Below are 23,713 nucleotides of genomic sequence, written 5' to 3'. Positions count from 1 at the left end.
AAATAAGGGAGCTCAATGTGTTCAAAGCGAATTCATTGAAATTCCCCGAGATATGTGCAACTATTGGGTGGGCTGGCGTCTTGACTCCTCAAATTCAGATGAAAGCAAATCAATTAGAAAATGATTTCATGTCTCTGTGATTTTCATATCGTATAGGCCATTGTTGCAATCGTTATCTTTACTTTGCTACATTACGCGGCCCCAGTTACCTTTTACGTGCGCGGTCCTCAACGCCGAACCTTAATGGGAACGAACCCTAACCTTAACCCGGCCCGCACCCCCCCCACCCGACGCCGCCGACGATGTCTACGCCGCACACGACAATAACGGTGCGCGCCGGTGTTGAAGAAGAGAAGACGCTCCATTAGTTAGCTGCGATGACAGACTTACAATTCGAGACGATGCAATATTGCGACCATCGCGGAAAGATTCTACTCATGTGACCTTAAGGTGGATATCAAGGACGCAAAATGAATGCTCAAACGGTTTTCTTCAGCCACAATCCGGGTTGACGTAGAGTTGAGTTTGCTTCAAGCTCAACGACATAAGAACGTGCCTGGTGGATGTCATTCGGATGTGCAGAATTTGTAATGCGAGCTTGGCCAGCCCAGGTTCCGGTATGCAAAGATCAACGACTGCAACGTGAAGCCAGCAAAAGGCCAACATACACAGCACTGGCTTTTGTCCGCGGGGCCCGGCCCGGCCCGGCCCGGCCCGGCCCTCCGCCTCAACTTCAACACCCTCACGCCGACACTTGGCTCAGCCCCTCCCTAGCCAGGCAACACAAAGTGACATCTGCAAATGCCTCTTCATTATTCATGTAGGCTTCCGCAAGGCAAATAATTAAATCTAAAAAAAAAAAATTCACGCAAGGAAGGAACGCTAGCGAGGATTTACCTCCCCGCTCGCACTCCCTCCCTCGCCCTCGTTCTCATCCTGTTTCAATCCTCCTTCCACTCTGACAAACTGCACCGCCCGCTTTTTTCATGTTTGGATGCTGCCGAAGGGGGATTAATTTGTTGTTTGTTGCAGTCAATCAAATTTCCACAGACAGATTTAAGTTAATTGCATCCGTGAGTTGATCCCAGAAGGAGAGGAGAGTGCTACGAGCGCAGATCAGCCTTTTATTCTCCAAGTGATATCCTCATCAATGACACGTGCACGTTTGTTTGAGCGCATTTTTTCGCGTATTTAAGACGAAGAGGCACATTCAACCTTGAATCAAGGCCAGCACACTCTGTCATGACGCTGCATCTCCGATGTTACCTGCATTCCATTTGACATTCTTTGCTGTGAGCCTGCCTTTTTCCTTTTAATTAAACTTGAGACGTAGGAAGAAAGAACCCACTTGACGGAAAACCTTTCAACCTAAATGGTCATCATCTGTTATCTAGTGCAGCGCTACCTCGACTTAAGAGTGACCCAACTAACAAGTTTTTCAAAGATAAAAGCAATTTGTGTGGCCGATAACAACTCACCTAAAAAGGCGGCAGGGAAATATAAAGATAAAAAGTGATTTTGTTTCCTGTCAAAATGAATACGAAACAAAAGACAATTGACATGTGATTTATTTCAAAGAAGCACAATAGTTTGAACGTCCGCGTTCAGTTGAACGTACACAAAATGCAACACTGTCTGCACGGTAGAAACAAACTTAATCGGTTCCGTGAGCCCATTTGGAACGTGAAACGGTCAAAAATCAAGATACTAGTTGCCATTGAAATGAAAGAAAATATAATTCCTCATTTTCAGGGATACTATTGTTTGTTTTTTACGAGTGTACGGTTAAAAACAACTATAGAAATAGGTGAAAAAACAGGATTAGAAACAAGTAAGACACTTGAAAACTATTTGGACTATTTATTATTTACCAAGGGGGGGAACTGTCGTCTTCCTCCATAGTAAGAGAAAATCTGCTTAGGTGTTTCTTTTCTAATTCATTTGTTGATTTTGACATGCCGATTCAGGGAACTTTTTTTCGGCAAAAATAAAAAAAAAAATCATGTAGTGAGACGTCACATTGTCATTTATTTAAAAGATTAATTTACTCCAAATTGTTGGACTCATTTTTACATTTTTTTTGAGTGCCTAGCACCAGCGGGAAAAAAAACAAACAAAAAAACCCAAAACAACACATACATCGCCTGGTTCCAAAACACGAGAGGAAGTTCATCCCTTTTCTTCTACTGTATAGTGCTTGACTTGCACTTTCATTCCAGAAAAATACCGGAGTTTACTCTGATCTCAAATCAAAACTTTCCGCATTGAAATGAATGGAAAGGCCATAAATGCTCTCTCCACTACGATAAATACAGACAGTAACAATATTGAAGGTAAAGAATAAAAAAAAACAATGTGCAGAATGCACCAAGTTCAATCCCCTACACACACTCCAAAAATACTTTAATGCTCCAAATGCTGAAGAGAATTGAAAAAGTGCAAAACCAGAAGCCAAACTTTGACTTTACGAAGCAACTTGCAATTCAAATGTTTGCTGGCAATACAAAGCGAAACGAACGCACACAAACAAACTTGTAAGTCAAAGTATGGCTGAATTTGGCTTTTAATTCAACGTAGATGACTTGACAGAAAAGCTTTCAGCCTAAATGGACAGCATCTGGTCGCGTATCGTCGTTTCACAAAAAAGGGATACAGTACAAAAGAAGTGGTTTGCTTGCAAAAAGTTGACAGAGCTCGCCTCGCATTTCATTTGACGCTCGGCCCAAAATCGCTTATCTCGAAAATCTGAGCTCACGTAATGGCACGGAGGGATCAGAATGATGTATAATGCATGAGGAGGGAAATGTTTTAATGGCGTCTTCTTCAGCGCAACACCAAGAGGACAAGAAAAGGCAAAAAAAGACGCTTCCCTTCCTTTATCTTGGAACAGAAAAATTGGCTTCTGTTCCAGGAAATGCATGCAAATGTGATTTGCCGTGCGTGTGCGTCGATAGCAAGAGAGTACGGGAGGTGAGGCGCCAGAGAAAACACAAATCATTGAAAATACATCTTGACAATGAATGCACACACCTCCAGTGAGTTAAGAAGGTGAGCAACATATGGCTCGTGGGCTACACGCCGACACTGTCCCGTTGACTGCATTCATCTGGCATGCTTTTTGGGCTTCCCTAAAATTCAGGGAACATGCTCACTGGAGCTTATCCCGGATGACTTTGAGTGACAGGTGGGGCGCAACCCGGACTGGTTGGCGACCGTGCCTCTCGCCTAAAGACTCACGTGGACAAAATCATGGACAGATCATGGATGGATGGTTAGTTCTTTGGAGTTTATTTGATGGCTTCATCAATTAGAAATGAAATCAATGTTACATTTAAAAGAGGAGAAATTCATGGTCAAATCATCGGGCCTATCTGTCCGATCTGGAATATCAAATGTGATCCTTGAGCATAAAGTTTGCCCAAACATTGCGGGCAGGGCGTACACTGAGTGGATGAAAAAGAGACGACGCTCTCTTTCTCTCCCTCACGCACGCACGCACGCATGCACGCACGCACAATGTACACATCCAATGCATACGCGTGCACACAAAGTGTCGTGCGGCGCTCGACTGAGGCAGCTGAAGGTGCTCAGGAGATGTGGCCAAGCATGTTTGTGTTTCTCACACAAAAGAAGACCCTAATTGTTTGGGATTCATTAATGCAGCAGCTTTTCAATTGCAACCAAAGCTGTCAGCGTTTTCTTTTTTAACGGGGGGGGGCATCCTAGTTGTTGCAAAAGAGGTGTATTCACATACTACTCACTGTATAATGAATGCAGCAGGAAACTCATTTTCATACTAAAAAAAGGAGGCTTGTGAATGCTATCACGACATGAAGGTGGCCACATTTGTCACTCTTAATGGTTTGGATCGAGATTCAAAATGGTGGAATGTGAAAGCATCACCGAATTAAATGTGCAAGCTGGACGCGAAATGTTGTTACAGTCGCCAACTATTTGGGAAAACGTTTCGTTAGGTACAGTTTCGTTGACTTTGACTTGCCAGTACACGACGTTTAATTTGAAAACATTTCCATCCATCATTTTTTCCGAACCACGTCTTTCTTATCTTCTCCTCGTGGGAGTTCAAGTGAGCTTGAGCGTATTCCAGCTGAGGGGTACACACGGGACTGGCGGGGCGACCAGTCGCAGGGCACAACCCAACAACAATAAAAAAAATAAAAACACAGCGCTGCTTACCCGAGGTGCTAAGGGTGGATCCCAGAGCCGAGGGGCTCGGGGCCAGGCTGCTCTTTGAGTGGGGAGCGGGAGATGACGACGAGGAAGAGGAGGATGAGGAGGAAGAGGCCGCAGGGGAGGAGGTGCGCGCAGCAGACAGGGTGGGCGCAGGGGAGGCCAGCCGCTCTCCAGACTCCATATCTGTCAAACACAATCCAATCAGTGGGGTTACAATAGCAAAAAACACACACTCACACACCCTAACCCTTCGTGCACGCACGCACACACATTCACGACAACACCTGCACAACATTTTCATCTCGCGCACGCGCTGACACTTTCCCTTTCACATCTGACTTCCCCTGAACAATATTTCTATTTAGCCATGCTCACTGGCGCTCAGTTTCTATTGATTCGATGCGAGCTCGCAAGGAGGACGTCCGTCGAAGAGCCAATGGCGGACAACAGAGCACATTTGGATTTTGGCAGACAAGAAAACTGCAGCTGTCCCAAATGCGCTTACGGATTGCGGGAATTAACCACAAATTTACAAAATGCATGCTTGGCTCGGAAAAGGGAACTTTGTAGAAATGGCATATTCGTCCAGTGACTTTTTCCAGTTCCGATATGAAGTGGAAAGCCATGGCGTGTGCAGAAGGAGAGCTTTCTCTTCTGCGTGGATGTCAACTTATGACAAAGCACAAAATTGTTGCTTGGATGCAAGACACCCTGTCAAGTTTCCACTCTGGAGTATTTAGTCAGCCATTCCATCCAGATCTACATAGCCGTGTCATAGAAGGCAATTTCACAGAATACTTTTTGGGGGGGAAAGAAAACCAAAAATAAAACTTTTAATTTCAGTTGGTCAGTAGGCTGAAGTTATTTATATATTTAAATTGTGTCTAGAAAAGTTCAGTGCAGTCCATATGTTTCCTGAAATGTGAAGGCACAGATTTGTTTGGATCATTGTGGTCAGCTGTGTTGGGCAAGTTACAAATATATGACAAAGTACTAGTGACTTAAATGCGTACGTTAACTTTTGAGGGTTTTTTTGGATTGTTTTTTTTTTTTTTTATATTTAAATCTGCCATTATTTTATTTAATCATGATTTCAACATTTTCCACCATACCGCAGCTGAACTTGTGGGCGACAATATTAAACGTTTCGACTATGCGGTTGGAGATCAATGCCTTTGATTAAGATTGGAATGTATTTTTTTTTAAGAAATATTGGAACTGATTTTTTGTCCAGTAGGCAAGTGAACTCCGAAGGAAATGATTAACCTACACACAAATTTGTGATGGATGACATATAATTCATATCTGGTCTAATAAAATAGGTATATTTTTTAAAGTTAGTCAAAACTGACCTGTGTAGATGTTCCTTTTCTTTCAAATTAAAATAACTCTAAATGTCTTTATTTCATGAAGACAAAGGTTTAAGGTGAGTTAAAAACAAAATGTAAATAATAAACAAGCACATCCGACTCTAAATAAATGGGCCGTATTGTCGTTTGTCCGATTGGAATCGCCGTAGCGTCACATCATCGGCCACCAGACGTCTTTGGCTTCGAGGCAGCCAATCTGTTTTGCATGAGTCAATTAATGGCTCTAAATTCATTAAAATCATATTTAAAAACCACAAGGAATTTATTGGCTGCTTTTAACTTGGATTTCTTCTGCTTGTATTTCGAGGAGATGTTTTTACGTTTATTTGATGAAACCTGAACGTGAGGAAGGGAAGAAAGACGGAAGGGAAGAAAGACACATTTGGCAATCCACTCACTTGCTGCTACCTTACATTCCTAATAAGTCATGAAATTTGGATTTTGGAAATTGTCGTTGTGGTAAGTACCTTACGTTGTCAGAGAAGTAATAAACTTAAGTTAACATTGAATTACATCAATTGTTTTTCATATTTATTCATGGTTCATTTGCCTTTAGAAGCCCAAGATATGTACCCAAAGGTTTTAGGTACCATAAAGCCGATATTTCTTAGAATGCAGATTAAGGTCATGCTTTGTGTCATTATTAGAATTAGAATTAGAAATCCCTTTATTGTCATTGTCATTATTACGTGTCGACATTAAGTGATGCCAAAAAAAAAATACAAAATGGTGAATGAGCGACTATTATTTGCCTTCCCTTTGATATGAATGAAAATTGAAAATGCCAGTCACCTTTTCCAGCAACCCCAAAAATGACAACAAAAGAAATTCCACGCTCTCAGCGTTTCCAATGAGATCACGTTTTAATTCATCTGCTTCGAATCAGCGCTCACTTTCAGGGAAAAAAGACATTTTGCAAGCATCGCAAACATAAAAAAACGGTAAATGTCAACGCAATTGACTGCGAGCGCCATCTCACGGTGGAGCGTCAGAAGCTCAATTTGAAGTCACAACACACAAACAAAATCAACACACACCTGCTCACAACTTGAAAGCCCAAACGCCATTTTGCATGCAATGAAGCCGACAAAATTGGTGATGGGTGAGCACAATATTTCAAATGCCATCTTGTGAGGCCTTCGCAGCCTGTCAATGATGCATTAAAACAGTATCGAGTCACACACTATCCACCAATCGACAACAGAAAACTCTCACGAGAAATATTTTGCCAGCCAAACATCAGACTTACGTTAGCCAACTTTAATTTGCTTTCGCTTACAAAAACAATGTGCCCACACAGTCGGCAACGTGTGCACACAAACAAATATCAAAGAGGAATTCCAAACACATCCATTTGCACACACCTCCCCGGTCTCTCACGTCAACCTTTTCCTCTCTTCTCTTTTGCCACATCCCTCTGCCTGACACTAATCCAGCAGTGGAAATCCCCCTCAAAAGCACAGTTTGCAGATTGTGTTTTACAGGCAGGCTTTGTTATTGTGTCATTACATATAAACAGTCTCTTCCTCCATCTCTTTTGCCTTCCCCCTTTTCTGCCACCCCCTCCCTCTCACTCCTCTGCAGAGCCACTGATTAAATCTCTGAGACAAAAGCTGCTATCCTCTGAATATCAAGTATCAGCCTTTCGCCAGGAGCAACACTGACAAGAGAGAGGGAGAGCGCGCGAGAGGGGGTGAGAAAGAGGCGCAGATGACAAGGAAACCTGCTGCAGTCCACAGGGAGGAGGCTGCCGTGCCATCCATCTTGGGCAGCGATTGCTGCAGTGGAGGAAAACCACAAAAAAAAACATGGCGGTTGTCTAATTATGAGCAAGGTCAAAGGTCCTGCAAATGTCACCTTTTCGCACGACGTCAGCTCAAGACACAGACTGACAAATACGTGAGCGTGCCATTTTGGATCAGCGTATAAAACGTGGATTTGACCTGGAAGCGCCATCTGGTAACATTTGGGAGGACGGACTGCGCTGGTGTACTATCATATCCACGTCACAAAGCTTTATTAGCAAACCTCTTTTAAAACAATGTCACATGGCTAAGAGGTCCCATGGAGGGAAGAAAATGTCAATGACGTTCACGTCCCCATCTTTGAATGGCAGCAAAACTTTTCGACAAGTGCCTTTGGCGAGCATCTTGAGAGGTAAAAAAAAGATTCCATCCTGATCTTGGAACTTTGTCCATTTGTACTTTGGTGCCAATCTGCGAATAAAGTAAAGCACCCATCTGAAAAGGTCTGGCCTGTTCTTTTCAGTCAAAGGACAGCGACATTAGCGATATTGCAACACACTGTCGACGCGTTCTGTTGAATGGAGTGAGACGACGTGAGAAAGTGAGGCTTGGGTGGCAACAAAAAAAAAGATTGATGCCTATGGCGTCTCCTGAAGAGAAAAAACAAGAATCATTAAAAATTGTGATGAAGATGGAGGGGGGGGGGGGCGGTGTTGCAGTGGCCCTTCATAATTATCATAATGTACATGAAAACAAAAGGCTTGCGTCTCAGAGGACAAGCAAGCTTATGTGGTGTCAGCTGCTAAGTGAAGCGCATCATTTTCCAAAGAGAGGAAATGAGAGATGTTAAAGATGGAGGAGAAAAATGACAACAAAGTGGCAAAAAATACGACCAAAGCAAACGTGCATTTTCTCAATCTCCACGCGGAATGCTTCGTGTTGTCACAATGTGATGATGAGAATAGAATTGATTCCCCTCCCTAACAAACAAGAAAAAAAAAAAGCCATCCCTCCTTTGCAGAGGTGTAAAGCGGCGCTCCCCTCCCCCTCATCTGCTCTCATCTCTCAAAGGGCCTCTTTCTGGGGATGAGAGATGGCGAGAGAAAGGACAGCAGGGGGAGAAAAGCGTGCGAGGCGGGTCCATCTTCCGGCGCCGACCACAAACTGATCACGCAAAGCAATTCGATCCAATAACGGTGAGAGCATTAAGCTTGCTTGCGTATCGTCAAAAGGCAACGAGTGCGAGACTAATGCGGCGCCGAGGTATTTAAAGATCCAATCCTGACTTCGTGATGAGAAATGAAAATGGATTGAGCATCGGAATTAGCTTGATTTTATAGGTCATTAAGAGCATACGCCGCCGTGGCCAAATGCTACAATATTTGTGAGCCGCTCAATCAATTTGACTTGAAAAGCGGCAGCCAATCAACAAGAAGCGCTGCGAGCGCAAATCTGAGGTCTTGCAGTTGCAAGGAGAAGGGAGAGAATTTATGATTTAGAAGGTGTGTACCAGAGCGCCACCAGTAGGCCCAGCTGTCAACGCAGGCGGCTAATAGTCGCCGGATGCAACAACCTTTCGGGAGATTGGATCGCTATAAACACAACCGTGCGTTTATGGCGCCTTTGGGGGTGGGGAGTTCAAGTGTAGAAAGGACACAGAGTGGCGCTATACTGCCCTGTGCTGCTTCACAAGCGCTCGATGTAGTGCTGTCGCAGTCCCAAAACGATAGCATGGCTAAAAGCGAAAACGGCAACCACACATTTCATTTATTCAAATATCGGACAGTGGAGAACATTCAATGGGTGTCGGGCAGGAACCTCGCGTCTCGGGAAAACTTGTCGAATCATTTTGTCCAATTAACATTGTCACGTGGGGACCGTTTCAACTCATTTGGGTCAGATAATCAATGCTGTCACGATTACTTGATTGTGTTTTACGTGTTCAACTTGGACTGGGAGGTGAAACTCATCCCAAATTGCACAAGAGCTTCATGTGGTGACTCTCCACGCTGGCCATTCTGTTGCTGTCGTGCAGAAGTGCCACGACGAAATAAATGTCATTGCGTGCTTTTTCGGGACCCATATACGGTGCAAGCCGAACGGATGCATGCGGCAATTGAACAAAAATCAATCTCAAATCAGTACGTCTTCCAACATCAAACGCTGCCCCATTCCCTCCTTACCCTGACAACAATCGCACACACGCACACCCCGAGTAACAGATGGCGGATACTAACTGAGATAATCCGCCAACAGAGTCATCAGCATGGATCAGTGGTAATCAGAGTGTGGACACAATGTCTCTTCTCCGGCCGTAATGGAAGGAGCGCTCGGGAGGCAAATGCATTATTCCGTGCGATGCCCTGACCCCATTCAAAGACACGCGGTGGTGGCATCGTGACTGCATCTGCCACACGAGCTCTCCTCGTCGAGCAAAAAGCGCCGCGGACTTCATTCACAGACAACCGTGCCCAAAGTCGAAAGTTGACAAATGATTAAGAGAATCAAAACTGCGTCGGCCTGTTTGTGGCGCATTATGCGAGTACGTTTCCGTTTGCTGGTTTGGTTGAACAGTTTGATGTTGAAATCCATGTTTTCAATTCAACTGGAAGTGCCAAAGAGCTTGACGCAAGCACGCTTTGCTCTTATTTGGAGAAGCGTTGATGTGGGACCGTTTTGGAGCGGCAAGGCACACGTTTGTCCCGCGCAGCCCAACGGACAAAGATCATCTTGCTCGCGGCAATGGAGTGCTTGCCTGACCCCTTGTATCGTTTTTTTTTTAATCTGTCATTTCATTCACTTTCACTTCCATTCCTGACGTTGTTTTGGCCACACAATATTTATGAGACAAGCCAAGTGTGACATTTTAAAAATGGGTTCTCATCAGAAAAACTACACTTTTTTTGTGTTGTTTTTTTTACAGAAAACAATGTCGCTACTTGTGTCCACATGGGAACCCTTTGACAAACGCACTTCTTCAAAATCGTTCATGAAGGGTGGATACGTTTTACAATTCTTCTCCAATAAAATGTCAATTTAATGTGACATTAGCAGAGACATTACTCCCATACCTGAAATTTTCAAAGCGGGCACACGTTGCTCTGTAAACTGTCATTAAAAGTCTAGATTAAGTCAATATAATTTGAGTGCACCAAAACAAATGCGATGACATTTTGTCTTCATGACAGACACCATTTTATTGAGTGTCGTGCCAGGCAGCACCGAGATCCACAGAAACAGATGTTGCGTCATGAACAGCAAGAAGAGGCAGAGAAGGTCCCCAACTCATTAGCAGCAGACGTTCTCACAGGGTAGATCCAATTTATGTCAATTGAAAATGGAATCGTGATTTTGATTTGGGCTTCACATGATCATCAGAACATTAGAATTGAAGGAAAATGATTCAAGTGCAGAAGGTTGAAATGTTCTGAATGCATCTTGTTGCTTATCCAACAAGCGGTAGAGTCACGTCATTCTGCACTCTCTTTAAGTGAGCATTGCGGTTTTGAGGCAAGTTCAGCTCGTAGCTTGCGGAAATGTCATGGGTGAGCTGGACATGGATCGTTTTGGGAGTGCATTCTTATCCTTAGCGCATGCTTGGATTCGCTCCACTATCGGTTGTGACACGTTTAAGGAAAGGTCGTGCTGTGCTATGAAAGCACTTTCAGCACTTTGAGGTCGTCAGCGCATTGGTAGTCGTCGTCGCTACGACACCGGACATGCATGAGGTGCGTTCAAGAGAATGAACTCCATCCTCAGGTGTGGCTTCTGTTGGGTTTTTTTTTTTACCGTTACTACCATACATATGTTTTCATGAGCTTTGTGATTGGAAGACACGTCGTGATGGCTCACTAAACACTGCGCAAAATAAAAGTCCCAATATATTGTCAACGGTCAGGTCAGCTTTATTGAGAGACAACAGTGGGTGAAACTGCGTGTGTATGACATTGCCAATCCATTCATCCATTATCTGAGCCGCTTGTTTTCTGCTTCATTTTTCCAAATGATGGCATTTCGTCAAGGCGACGGCAGTCTTTGAAGCCCGGAACTAAACACACAACGAAAAGCACCTCCTATATTTAAATACACACAATACGCTGTTTTAGAAACTTTGCCAGCAGTCGTCGTAAAATGTGACTAAAAATCTAATTGAAAAATTTGCATTAAATTCTATTCTGGGGGAGATATTCACACAGACGTAGTTGTCCAATACATAAAGCAACACAAAAAGGCAGACACACATATATACACACATATATATATATATATATATATATATACATATACATATATATAGACATATACATATACACATATATACATACGTATATACATATACATGTTGTATCACGACCAAACCTGAGGCACAGCGGACAAAGAGAGATAGAGAGCATGCCCCAGTGCGGCCTGCCTAGGTGTCAACAACTAGTGACGAAGGCCCCTCCCTGAGTCCTCCACGTGTCCGGTGACAGATGGCAGCGCGGGCCTCGTTGGGGATGGGCACCATCGCTCACCACGCCTCAGCTCGCCCTGGCTGCGCTGCTGGCCACAGGTCTTATGACAGTCACACCGACGCCTGCCTGCCCGCCTGCCTGCCGCCGCCGCCGCCGCCGCCGCCGCCATGTGACAGTGGCGCTTACCGCACAAGAGCCGCTTACTTCCGGGCCAGGGCAAAAAGGTCAACGATATGATCCACATCCAGTGTGGAAGCATATGGGACGGATGTTCCCAGCGACCGGTCACTGTCCTAAGTCACGCCTCCATTTCCGCGTAAGAGGCTTTAAATAATAAATCAAAAGCAGCAGCACGCCGCATTTTGTGTCTTTTGTTTTTTTTTTGAAACAACAAGAAATTGCCTTTTGCCGAATGGCTTTATTTGCCTTTTCAAGCGCACCGTGGTTGCCAAAGGCTGGAATCAACACCCCGACTCAACATCCGTCACTGCCGGCTTCCCGGTGACAATAATGTGATTTCGGGACACGGTGATGACTCGCCGGAGAGGAATAAGATCGGCTTGTCACATAGCGTTTGATGTCCAAAAAAAAAAATGTGTGACAGAATCGTGCTACTCGGCTCCAACGCATATCGCACCACTCCCATTTCCTGTCCAGAAATAGATGAAGTGAACGTGTACTGTATGCGCGCATACACACCCATAATGCACCATTTCAAATATCATGCAGTCAGCTCAATAACAAATTCTCCTCTCTTACGCTCATGCACATCTGCATCCAGCCAGAGCTAATTATTCTCGCCATGGTAACAGCGCAGGGTGTTGGCATCAACAAAACGGCAATGTGCGGCAGACAATCATCCCTGATGAATTTGATCTTCTCCCTCTGCTTGTTCCTCGCTCATCCGACAGCCTCGACGCTCATTACGCGTCGGCAGAATGAACGTGATCTGCTCGCCACATTTGCCGACCGTAATGACTCAAGCGCACAACACCACCGTCCTGATGATGCGCAGAGAGGCGCGCGCACACATAGACCATTTTTTTTTTCATTTCTCGCAAGCTTCCATTAATAGAATTGACTTGAAAGTTCTTTCGTACGTTAAATGAAAGGTCCTGTCTCAGGTTTTGGCATCACATATCTGATCCTTGCGCTAGAGTGCATATTTGAGACGAATGAAATATGGAGGCTAGAGCTTGATGTTCACTTTTGGGGGGCAGAACCGAACCCAACGGCTATGACTTGACTTTGGAATATTCTGAAGCTTAATCGTGAGCACACCAGCGACATTATCTGTTTATGACCGTCAATCAATAAGTTACTCTTCCTTCAAACTCACGCAGAGCAGAAGCATGCCTTTATTTTTTTCCAGCGTACCTTCCAGGAACCTCTTTGATGATCCCCCAAGTTCAACGTGTGAGGTGAGGAGAATTGGTAAACAAATGTGACCGTTAATTACAACGTACGTTCGACATGCATTTGCTCACTTTGCACTCGCTCTATCCAGTTTCCGGAGCGTCAATTGCAGCATTGCAGGGCCGACGTAATCATTTGCAGAAATTGCACCCTCGGGCTTTAAACATTGTGCTTCGATACAAATGATACAACCGGGCTCACACGGAGATCAATTGCAGGAAATAGAAATTCTTAAGTGTTTAACATCACATTTAGCCTCGGCACAAATCGAAAAGGAAAAAGTTATTCAAACTCATTGACTGCCATTTTGACGGCTGTAGATGGCAGAGAGTACACTCATTTGACCTGAGCTGGTCGTGACGGTGTTAAATGCATTCGAGCAATTTGTAATGAATTTGTTCTCATTGCTTGCTGTTGATGTTTCAAAGCAAAATCTACAAACAGTTTTTGCCGTTTCATTTGAAATTGCTCGATTTTTGTATTTGACTGAAGCAGACTTAAACCTGCAACTCTTCTGTTGTCTTCTAAACTTTTTGTATTTTATTAGTGCGGTTGTGATTTATCTTTTCCGTCCAAAAGACGAAAAAAAATGAGAGGGAATTTTCTGTGAAAATGATTCCAACATTGCCCCAAAGAGCAAACGGTCCGTTTTTCGGGCCCGAGGAGGACGATTAGTGATTGAATTAAGAAGAAGCAGAGTATTCCACATATGCTTAATGCATTTAAAACGGCAAAACAAATGAGAACGAAGCAACCGAAGGAGTGGTGAGCCTTCGTTCCAGCCACTTGTGCCGGTTGCACTTCACTTGTAAGACAAAAACCATTTCTGTGGAGGTATGAGAACTGCGTTCACTTATTCTTGACTGGAACTTCTCATGCTCGTTTACGGCCTCGGAATTATATCGTGCTGAAGAATGTCATTTTGTGTTGCTGCATTTCTTCCTTCCCCACTGGCCAAACTGTCCGGAGCAGATGGAGTCCATTCCGTTCCGGGCAACGGATGTTCCAATGTGTCACAACAAATTGTGTTATTTCCTACTTTCAGTTCCAACATTTACCGCTCCATTTTTGCATGCACAAGAACATTAACAGGCAGGAAATCCTCTTTTCAATTTTTGACCAGGACGTAGTCAAATCTATCGTAAGGTTCCAATTGTGAACAACTGGCCACATTTTCCAATGCTACAATTTATGTGAATAAAGCAGAATATCCCCCAAATGGAAGGCTGACGGAAAATGAATTTGAGTCGACTCCAAAGCAACACAAGCACAATTCTTGCAAGTGCAGCGCTACGTGGACTGATTTAGCGTGAGAATGACATTTTGCAAGTTATTCAAGTCAGGAGTTTCTCTCTGTGAATTTTTTCTTTTGCTTCCTGATGGGAGACATACATTATGGATAGATGGATATTATTCCTTGAAATGGAGATAAAGCTTTCTGGAAGGGACAAAACTTACACTGTACATGACAACATTCCACTTGAACTCATTGTCCTAAATCGCAATGTTCATGCCTATGTTTTGATAGCATTAAGGAATCTGAAGAGGCTTCCAAAGTATAGTTGGGCATTAAACATAAATAATTTGACTTGAGTCGGTCTGGTCTCTGAACCTGCTCAATACATTTACAGACGTGTGGACTTCACGCAAAGGCTTCAGTAAAACTCGGCGCTCAACATTTTCCATTCAAGTTATTAGAATCTTCCCAAACTCTCAAAAATTGCCAATTTTCACCAATACTGTGCAACCCTTTTAAAACTTTGTGCAAAGTTGAAACCTCAACTTTATTTTATTGCTTCAAGTTATGAGGACTAATCAGAAATCAAATTATTTTCACGCCATATTCCTCCAAGCCACACAGGAAAAGCTTTTTACCTCGGAAATATGGCACGCGCCATTTTTTGGGGGACAATAAGTCACCCTTTATTTATTTTACACAAAGTTTGGCTAGTCCTGCAACTCCTATTCAGGTATGACGTGAACCTAATATTAGAGCTTCGGCTGTCACCCAAAATCCATGCTTCTTAATTGTTGTTGTAGGTGAAAATGATTTTGCTGCATTATCACCGGCGGCCAGAATGTGGTGGTGGTAATGCACCAAAACTATTTGTCAAATGCCAAAAGAACGTCGAATGAGAAATGCAGGAAGAAGAACAAGAACAAGTAGTTGTCATTCTCATGCATCACATCTTCTTGGTAGTAAATGCCAATGACGGGAGTGGGAATGCACCTTAAGAATTTGTCTAGCGTCAAAAGAAGAAACGGAAGTAGTAGTTGAACACAATTTGATTTTTATATTGCATTTCACAACAGCTGGAGCGGTAACAAAGCGCTTCCCATATGGTGTCATGGAAATTAGCGGGAAATTAGAACACACACTAGTAGTTGTCATGGCAACTGGAGTTAAGAATTTGGCTTTGCTTACAAAAACAACAAAGATTTACAGCATCAAAAAGTGCAATAACCAACACGGTATTCTTGTTAAGTAAGTTATTTTATAACGGTAGAAAGAAAAAGATTTCCCGTTGTTTAGCGCAAGTTTCGTCCAACCGGAACTCGTTTGCTGTCACAACGGGGTGGGGGTGTGTGTGTGGGGGTGTGTTCAGAGTGTGATCCCCTCCCATTCATTTCTGAACACAGCCAAAAATCAAAACCAATCAACAGTTGTTGTTTGACCGTTTGACAAACTGGGCTTCGTCCGGCGCTCCCCTTTTTTGCCGCACTCCAAATAAGCCAACGGCACGTCTGAACAGGGCTCGAGTCTCCGAACGGTTGTGCTGAAGCAGTGCGCGCTCGGAGGTCATTTCCAAACGCACCTACAATTAGGGAACGACGCTTTGGGTGCGAGTGCGAGCTCTATTTTTATCTTGGTCTCTTTTTGCTCAATACATTTCCCCCAAACATTTCAGAGCGACTTTTTTTTTTCTCCTGCTTGACAATGTATTTTTTGACGGGTCCCAGAGCAATTTCTAGTCCATTTTGTTTTTTAAACACACACGCAAACAACATACTTGAGTTGACCAATGTTCAAGAAAGCATTAGCCGATGAGACAGTTAAGTCAGTTGGCCGATTCAACTGAAAGGAAATCCACCTTCTCCTATTTTGACAGTTGATGAATCATTGAAATAGATTTTCCTTTCAGCTCGTCCGCCTCATTTTGTCGATCGTTGTCATACCTATAAAGCTGGGCATGGATCGGCGCATCAAGTTGTTGATTCTTGGAAAAAGGAAATAAGTGAGCTCCTGTCTTCTTTTAACGATGGCAAAAGTTTGCACAAAGAACGGCAACTGTCGATGTCATGTTCCCTGAGCTGTTTTTTTTTTTTTTAACCATTTTACCCGATACAACATGGTGGTTAAATACTTTGTGTTGTGTGGCACTTACTAAATAGCAAACCGCTCATTTGCTATTCACAATACGAAGCAAAAAGGCCGCTCGCGTCTCTGCCGTGTTCATTCTGTGCAGCCACAGCCCATCGACACCTTTCTCCCTCTGACGCGCTTCATTCTCCTTTTTACCTTTCGAATGTCGGGTGCCTTTGTTAAGGACGTCGTTAATAACGCCCACGGACGCAAAATGAGTTGGTGAAAGGACCCTGGCTTTCTGTTCGACACACAAACATAAGCCAGCAAAGAGTGAGCAACAAAATTTGCAGCGGTGCACAATCTGGTGAATCTAATGAAGCATTGAACTCAATACGTCAATCAATCAACATCGACCAATTGAGAACGTTTGTAAACAGATGCCGGGATACGTTCGGGTATCGCCAAAAGAACTACTCAATGAGATGAAAGACGCATTTGGAAATGATGCGAGTAAGCCAACCTTTAGGCGACATCTATCGTGACCAAGGTTACAGCATTTCAATGGCCGCTATCTCCTGAATTCAATGAGCAGACGCTCAATGGTCAATTACCTGAATTTTTTTTGGAGACAAATGACCAATTGAAATGTGAACTATGGCCAACGTTTTCTCTCTCATTCCTTACCTCGCATATTTATTTGGAACATGCAATAGCCTAAAAAAGAAAAATGGAAACAAAAATGCCTTCCTTTTGGAGAGAAAAGGCAGCTCGGATCTGTTCAGCCCAGATTTCATCCATTTTCCCCACTGATGAAAAAACATTGACTCGAGGTTCCATCGGAGACCGCTTGGCACTTTGCCACACACGTGAATGTGTGACGTCATGGTGAAATGCAACTCTTATATGTCTGGAAATGTTAAAAAGAGCGATTGGAAGAGATTCGTGTCGTATTGACGGGAAAAGGAAGGGGGGGGGGGGGCGCAGCGGGCACTCGGCCACTGTGTTCTGCTTCACTGCAACATGGGAGGGAGTCCAGCATGTGTACACATGCACGTGCGTGCATAGACAAGCAGACCCACATTTTGCACAAATACACACTTCCTACACACAAAAGAGAGAAGGACACACATGGTGCAGCAGGTGAGGTGCCAGCACATCACAGCGCTGCCATTTTTCAGTGTCTTGCTCAGGGAGAGGCGCTCTGACATTTTATGAAGCACTCGGCAGAAATCAGCAGCTTGTAATGGCGGCTGGACTGTCACTCCTCCTCTCTTCTCTTCACACAGAGGCACACACCATCTATCTCCCTCTCCCACGCTGATTTTCACGATATTATCTCCCGTGATTAGCATAACGTAATCACTTTTACCAAATTGGCTTTTAATTGCAAGCAAGGAGCAATCTTTTATCAGTCTTTGCTGAAGCTTTTTAGAGTATCGTGTTTTTGACTTTTTGTTTTTTTTTTTCCCCCGACAAATTGAAGCAAGGCATTCCAGGCCCACTCACTATTTGTGAAAATGTGTCATCTGTTGTGTAATGTGTGGAATTCGTATCACAAGTGGTGCACAGGTTCCCTCTGGCAGGATGCCAGATAATCACTTAACTTTTTAATTCATTCAGCTTTAACCTTTAAGAAATGTTCTTAAACCTTTAGTTAGGTACAATTTTATCTTAACTTTTATGTGCCATTCATTTGAAGCAAATTATGCTTTCAGTACAGCTTTTTTTTTTTTTTTCGAATTTTAAATCCAGTGTTTATGTTCATTGGCTAACTGTGTATTGTTCTAGAGCAGGCATGGGCAAACTACGATCGGGGGGCCACATGCGGCCCCGTTAAATGTTTTAATCGGGCCCGCCGAACTTGAAAAAAAATTAAATCAATAAACCTTGTTAATGTTTTATTTTCTAAATAATGGTATTTCAAAGATGCTTTTATTTACTTTAATTTCAAATAAAATGTATTTTTTTCTCAGATGAAGTGAGGTTACCAAAACACTCCATCCATCTGCTCCTGGTCCGGCCCCAGAGTCAAATTTTAGAACCCATTGTGGCCCACCAATCAAAAAGTGTGCCCACCCCTGTTCTAGAGGCTTATAATGTGAAATATACATTTAAAAAAATATATATTATGTAGACACCAAATGGTGTTACGTATTCAGGACACAAAAAACAACAACAACAAAAACAACAGTATTACAGGCAGGAAAAAAACCAATCAGATTACCGGTACATTTAATAAAGATTCAGAATGACATTTTTATTGTGGGCGAGATAGATCGCACACCGTCGAGTAAACTTGAAATTTGCTGGCTAAACAAGAAGAAGGTGGATGGTGACAGTTTTGGATCGTATTCACTGCAGGATTTATTTATTTTTGATAACATTTTCAAAAAGAAGTGTCCAAATCATCCGGAGTGCTTGTTAGCATGGAGGATCGCAAACCGCTAGCATGCTAGTGCTACACCTGCAACTTGGAAGTAAATGCTTTGCTAATTCCCACAGCTTTGCGATTTCAACGCCGTATTACATATGATATATTTTAAAAGTCAAATGCACCCCATGTTTGGAAAAAATGAGTCATTATTCTCGTTGATGACTATTGTTTTCCGGTTTACCAGTATAACCCGATCAAGTCTCTTCTAACAATTCAGACAAAAAAATAAATTACAGCCTGCATCATTCCTGCTCTTATCATATTGGATGATATCGGACATGGGAATTACTCCAGGCGACAATGCCGGTAATCGGATCGGAAGTGGAAAATGTATCGGGACACACCTATCTGAAATGGAAGGCGAAGGCGTATCAAAAATAGGTGATATAGTGTGTGTATACTTGGGGAATACTCGACTATGAAACAGCAATAACGTCAACCCACAGACTCATTTCTGAGTTTTGAAATGGTGTCCAACCCCAAAGTCGTATTAAACGTAACACATGTGTAATGGCATCTAAACATAGCCGCTTACTGTTATCAGCATCAAAACAAACATTTCATATCCGTGATTAATTCCCTGGCATGTTGTTGTGCCTGACAAGCGTGCGCGGTGTTGAGCAATGATTAACGGCGAGCGACATGAACACAATGTTTACATTAGCCAGCCCCTCATTACTGCTGTAAAAAGGCTAACTGTCGTCTTTTGGCCAGTTGGCAGCCGGCCGGCGGCCTCCGTCGGCGACAATGACTAAAAAGCCTGGCGCTCAAAACTTTTGCTTACGAGTAGCTCAGAATAGTAAGCCCAGGGGAAAAAAAAAAAAAAAAAATTGGGTTCAACTTGAAATATGTGGGAAGTGTCGAGGCCAAATCTCTCCGTGTAGGCTACGCTATAAACTTAAAGTAAGCCGATTTCATTAATGTGACATTAGCATTTGTAATGAGAAAAGGGGGAAAAGAACCCCCGGGGACATCTTTGTACCGTTTCAAAAATCACACGTGCGCGCTAGCCCGCCCACGCACGCACGTACACACACACACACACACAAGCTGCAATATCAGGCAATTATTTACATCCGTGTTACACCAGCATCACACAAAGACGCCAAAACACTGTTTGTGTGGGTTTGATCATGAAATATCATAGCTAACTGTGTGCAAACTCACAGTGACAGGAAATAGTTTCTAGCTTTCAAGATGGACCGAGTAGATAATCACAGCCCAAAAAAAAATAATAGCTCGTACGTGTGATTTAATGTGTCTGGCACGCTGCAGTCCTGGTCAAAATGCAAAATTGTTGCATCAGATCCTAAATCTGAGGCAGTTTCATGTGCTTGCTGCGGAATCGCATCACTTGAAATCGCAAAGTACTTAACACCCTCTTTAGCCAAAAGAGGAACAAGTCGATAGCCCCCAAAAAATAAATAACCACTTCACCTTGAAAACAAAATCTGGGGCAAAGAAGAAAGGCAACACGCCAATTCAAAATGCATTCTCGACTTAATCAGCTCCACCGATTGAGTTGCTGCAACATCATGTTAAAAAGTGCCGGAACGTACTCGGAACCAAAAATAGCACACCAAATTGACAACACAATTTACAACCTCTCTGCTAGGAATATCATGTCATATTAAGAGCAATTAACATGTGTGTTTTCTAAATTTTTGGCGGCAGTGAAGGCAAATTGACCCAAAAAGTGCAGAATCATTTCACACTCCACTCAAGGAACGTGCTTGAGGACATTCAAAGGCGAGCTTTACCACCCAACGTATACTTGTTTGATATGCAATCGTTGTTAGCATAGCATCAAAATTGAATTACATATTTCATCTGAGGCTTACGGGGGGGGGGGGGATTAGCTGTCTGGTGGCGCTCCAGTGACGGACTGGTGAGAGGGAATTTGGTGCCATTTTAACACTTTGGCTGCCCATTTTGCCATCATCACTTCCGCATTAGGAAATGATCTTGACACTTCCATCACTCCAGTTCACCACGCATGTGTTGGGGCATGCATGAAGACATATTGCAGCAAACAAATAAACGTTTGTCATTGGAACCAGCACTCTGCTATTCTCGGGTTTCACCTCTCTGCTCCTCGATCCGGGGTCATTTTGCTCCCCGTGGGTCCAAAAGTAGAAGGCCCGCCATTTCAAATGTCCAGCTGTGCCTTTAAAAGACCGTCGGCGGCGATAGGCTGCTTCGAAATGCTCTGCTAAATATCCAGAGATCTTTCTTTTTTTTTTTTTTTTGTCTGTGACATGGCCCCATTTCCTGTGTCAGCACACATATCCCGTGTGCGATTTCAGATAGACAGTTTCATAATGTTTGTAAACAATAGATGGCACGATACTTCTCTGTGGCAGAAAATGGATTTACTACTGCTGACCTGAACTTAAATGATGATTTAAAAAAAAAAAAAAGAAAAACGGGGGGGTGGGGGGGCGAATAATTCATCCAGTGGAACACGCGCTTTGCTATGATTAAGAAAATGAAACAGACATCATTTATAGCACAGGTTTGATGAGTGGGGTTTTAGTTAGCGCCGTTGCTATGCTAATGTTGCATCAACGACCGGAACTCAGCAGCAGTTGTTTTTGGGGGTCGCAAGTAAATATGGACCCGGTGTAGGGGCTCCTCTTTTGATTATCTGATATCGCCAGAGCAGCCAAGTGGGAGGAGGTCAAAATATTTTGGGAATATGAGGCAGCACTCCTTGATATATTTATTCGTCGACTAAAGATGACGTTGTGTAATGGCTGCACGTAATAAATTAACCGTCCGCTTGGCTGAATGACGACTATCACCACAATTGTCTACTTTATGATTCCTGTTTCTAGAGTAAATTGGAAAGACAACTTTTCTTCAAAACAACTTTGCAGATGTCTAATGCTCGATGTCACGAGTCTCCGGAGCGGCCTGCCTGCCCGCCCGCGCGGAGCGCATATTGGGATTTTGATGATGTCGAGGTTGGATGCGTGTGGATGAGCGTTCAAACTGCAGACGCACCGCATACACAGATTCTATTTAAAACCTCATTTGAAAGAGGCCCAAGTCAGATTTAGAAAAAAAATACTATTGCACTGTTCACACAGCATGAAAAAAAAAAATCTGATATGTCGCATATGGGGAGAAATAAAAATGGGAATGGAGCTCCAGTGAGCTCAGTCTTGACATTGCTGCACTGCAATCACACCCCAACAGGTGGAATCGCGCGCGCGCGCACGCACACACAGTCAACTGGAATGTTTGAGTGCGAGTATATTGCAGGCTTTCAAGTAAAAGAACATCCACTGGCCTCTTAAGATCGCCCCACTTCCTTATGAATCGCACGGCCGCGCCGTCCTGTTGAGCCATTTCTAAAAGGAAAAGTCCAAATGGAAAAAGAGTCTTGAAGTGTTGAAGCGGGAATGCGCTCACGTGTGGTAAGACTGAAACCGAAGCTGTCTCACCAACTCAGCGCCCCGATGGGAGTCAAGACCAAAGACCACTGCTTAGGGTCTGTCTGTTCACACACATTGGCTTCGATTACACACGACTCAAATATGACTCATCCCACAAAGGGTGGGGTGGGGGTGGTGGGCTCACTCGCTCACTGTTGTTTTGCTCAAATGCAAACACACACACACACACACACGCGCACACGCACATCCTATCTGTACTGATAACCACATCATAGGCTCAGACGGAAGATCCTGCGGTTCCACACACCTGCCAAAGACAGATGTTAAGAATAAATCAGACAAACTCCATACTGGTCCATTTCCATTAACTCGGGTCACAGTAGAGAGAGTACAAACAGCTGCATATGACAACACACACCCTAGCGTGCATGCACCTGACGTGCGTACACGCAAGAAGAAAAGAGCGAGGGTTCTCGTATTTTCGGTGTATTTTTTTGGTATGTAACCAGCTTCAATCCTCCAGAGCTGACGAGCTGTGAGAGCAATTGTTGTGGAAGGAGACAAAATACTCCAATGACAGACAAACAAGTCGCAACAAGGCGGAAAAGCAGTGTGGGTGGTTTCAAGATGAAGTGCCCCCCCCCGCTGCTGACTAAACGGATTTGATGAATTCTTCATTTAAATATAGCCCCACCCACTTAAGAACAAAGACAACGGCCCTTTTCAGATGTGTTGCACTTTTAAATACAGAGGGGAAAAACATATGTTGATGCTGTGACCGCCGAGCGCATAATCCAAGCATGTGACGTCACTCGACATCCTGTCACTCAGCGTGGCCCACATCCTACTTCTGAAGGGATAAATGACAACGTGAGTGTGAGGAGCATTCGTCAGGTCGAGAAGATAAAAAAACAAAAACAAACAGTTTTTAAGCTTTGCTCATCAAACAGGCTGGCTGAAGCAGTGTGATTTGTGTGTGTATTATATCCAAGTGCGGGCTCCGTTTGTGTCAGAAAACACAGCCTTCACGCTTTGTGGCCCAGGAACAGGATGAAGCAGTGAGTTAACAGCAGCGAGCTGACATTATCGCCCTTCTTTGCTGTCTTGGAATGCCAGCCTGATGTCAAACTACAAATATGTGATTTCATGACACACCACCTTTTGGGTGTGCGTGTGCGCTTGCGTGAACATCCATAATGCGGACTGTTGTATCATCACCACAATCGTAATACGTGGTAAAGCTTCAAAGAGGAAACCGTTTTGCTCATTGTTTTGAACTCAAAATGGAAACGAGAATGCGCCGATACGAGCGTGTGAGCATGTGACTGTGAGTTCCACTCAGCGGACTCCATATAAAGCAGCTGTTTGGCAAATAGTGAACAATATTTATTC

General features: G+C 43.6%; 1 protein-coding gene across 10 annotated transcripts in view; it reads right to left on the bottom strand.

The window, feature by feature from the left end:
- The window catches only part of baz2ba (bromodomain adjacent to zinc finger domain, 2Ba), a 79,804-nt gene that overhangs the window by 30,654 nt on the left and 25,437 nt on the right, over nt 1-23,713 (bottom strand). For 9 of the 10 annotated variants that reach the window (XM_088295631.1, XM_088295624.1, XM_088295630.1 and 6 more), the window contains exon 3: nt 4,198-4,377. In XM_088295631.1, coding sequence (XP_088151757.1) covers nt 4,198-4,375 — 178 coding nt within the window. In that variant the 5' untranslated portion in view covers nt 4,376-4,377. Of the gene's footprint in view, nt 1-4,197; nt 4,378-12,522; nt 12,618-23,713 lie in introns of those variants that run through there. The other variant, XM_088295626.1, reaches the window with a different exon arrangement.

This window comes from Idiotropiscis lumnitzeri, chromosome 5 (genome assembly GCF_059441095.1).
Source record: "Idiotropiscis lumnitzeri isolate Australia: NSW breed Sydney's pygmy pipehorse chromosome 5, RoL_Ilum_1.0, whole genome shotgun sequence".
Lineage (NCBI taxonomy): Eukaryota > Metazoa > Chordata > Actinopteri > Syngnathiformes > Syngnathidae > Idiotropiscis > Idiotropiscis lumnitzeri.
The sequence above is the reverse complement of the archived record's forward strand: the minus strand, read 5'-3'. Positions and strand labels throughout refer to the sequence as shown.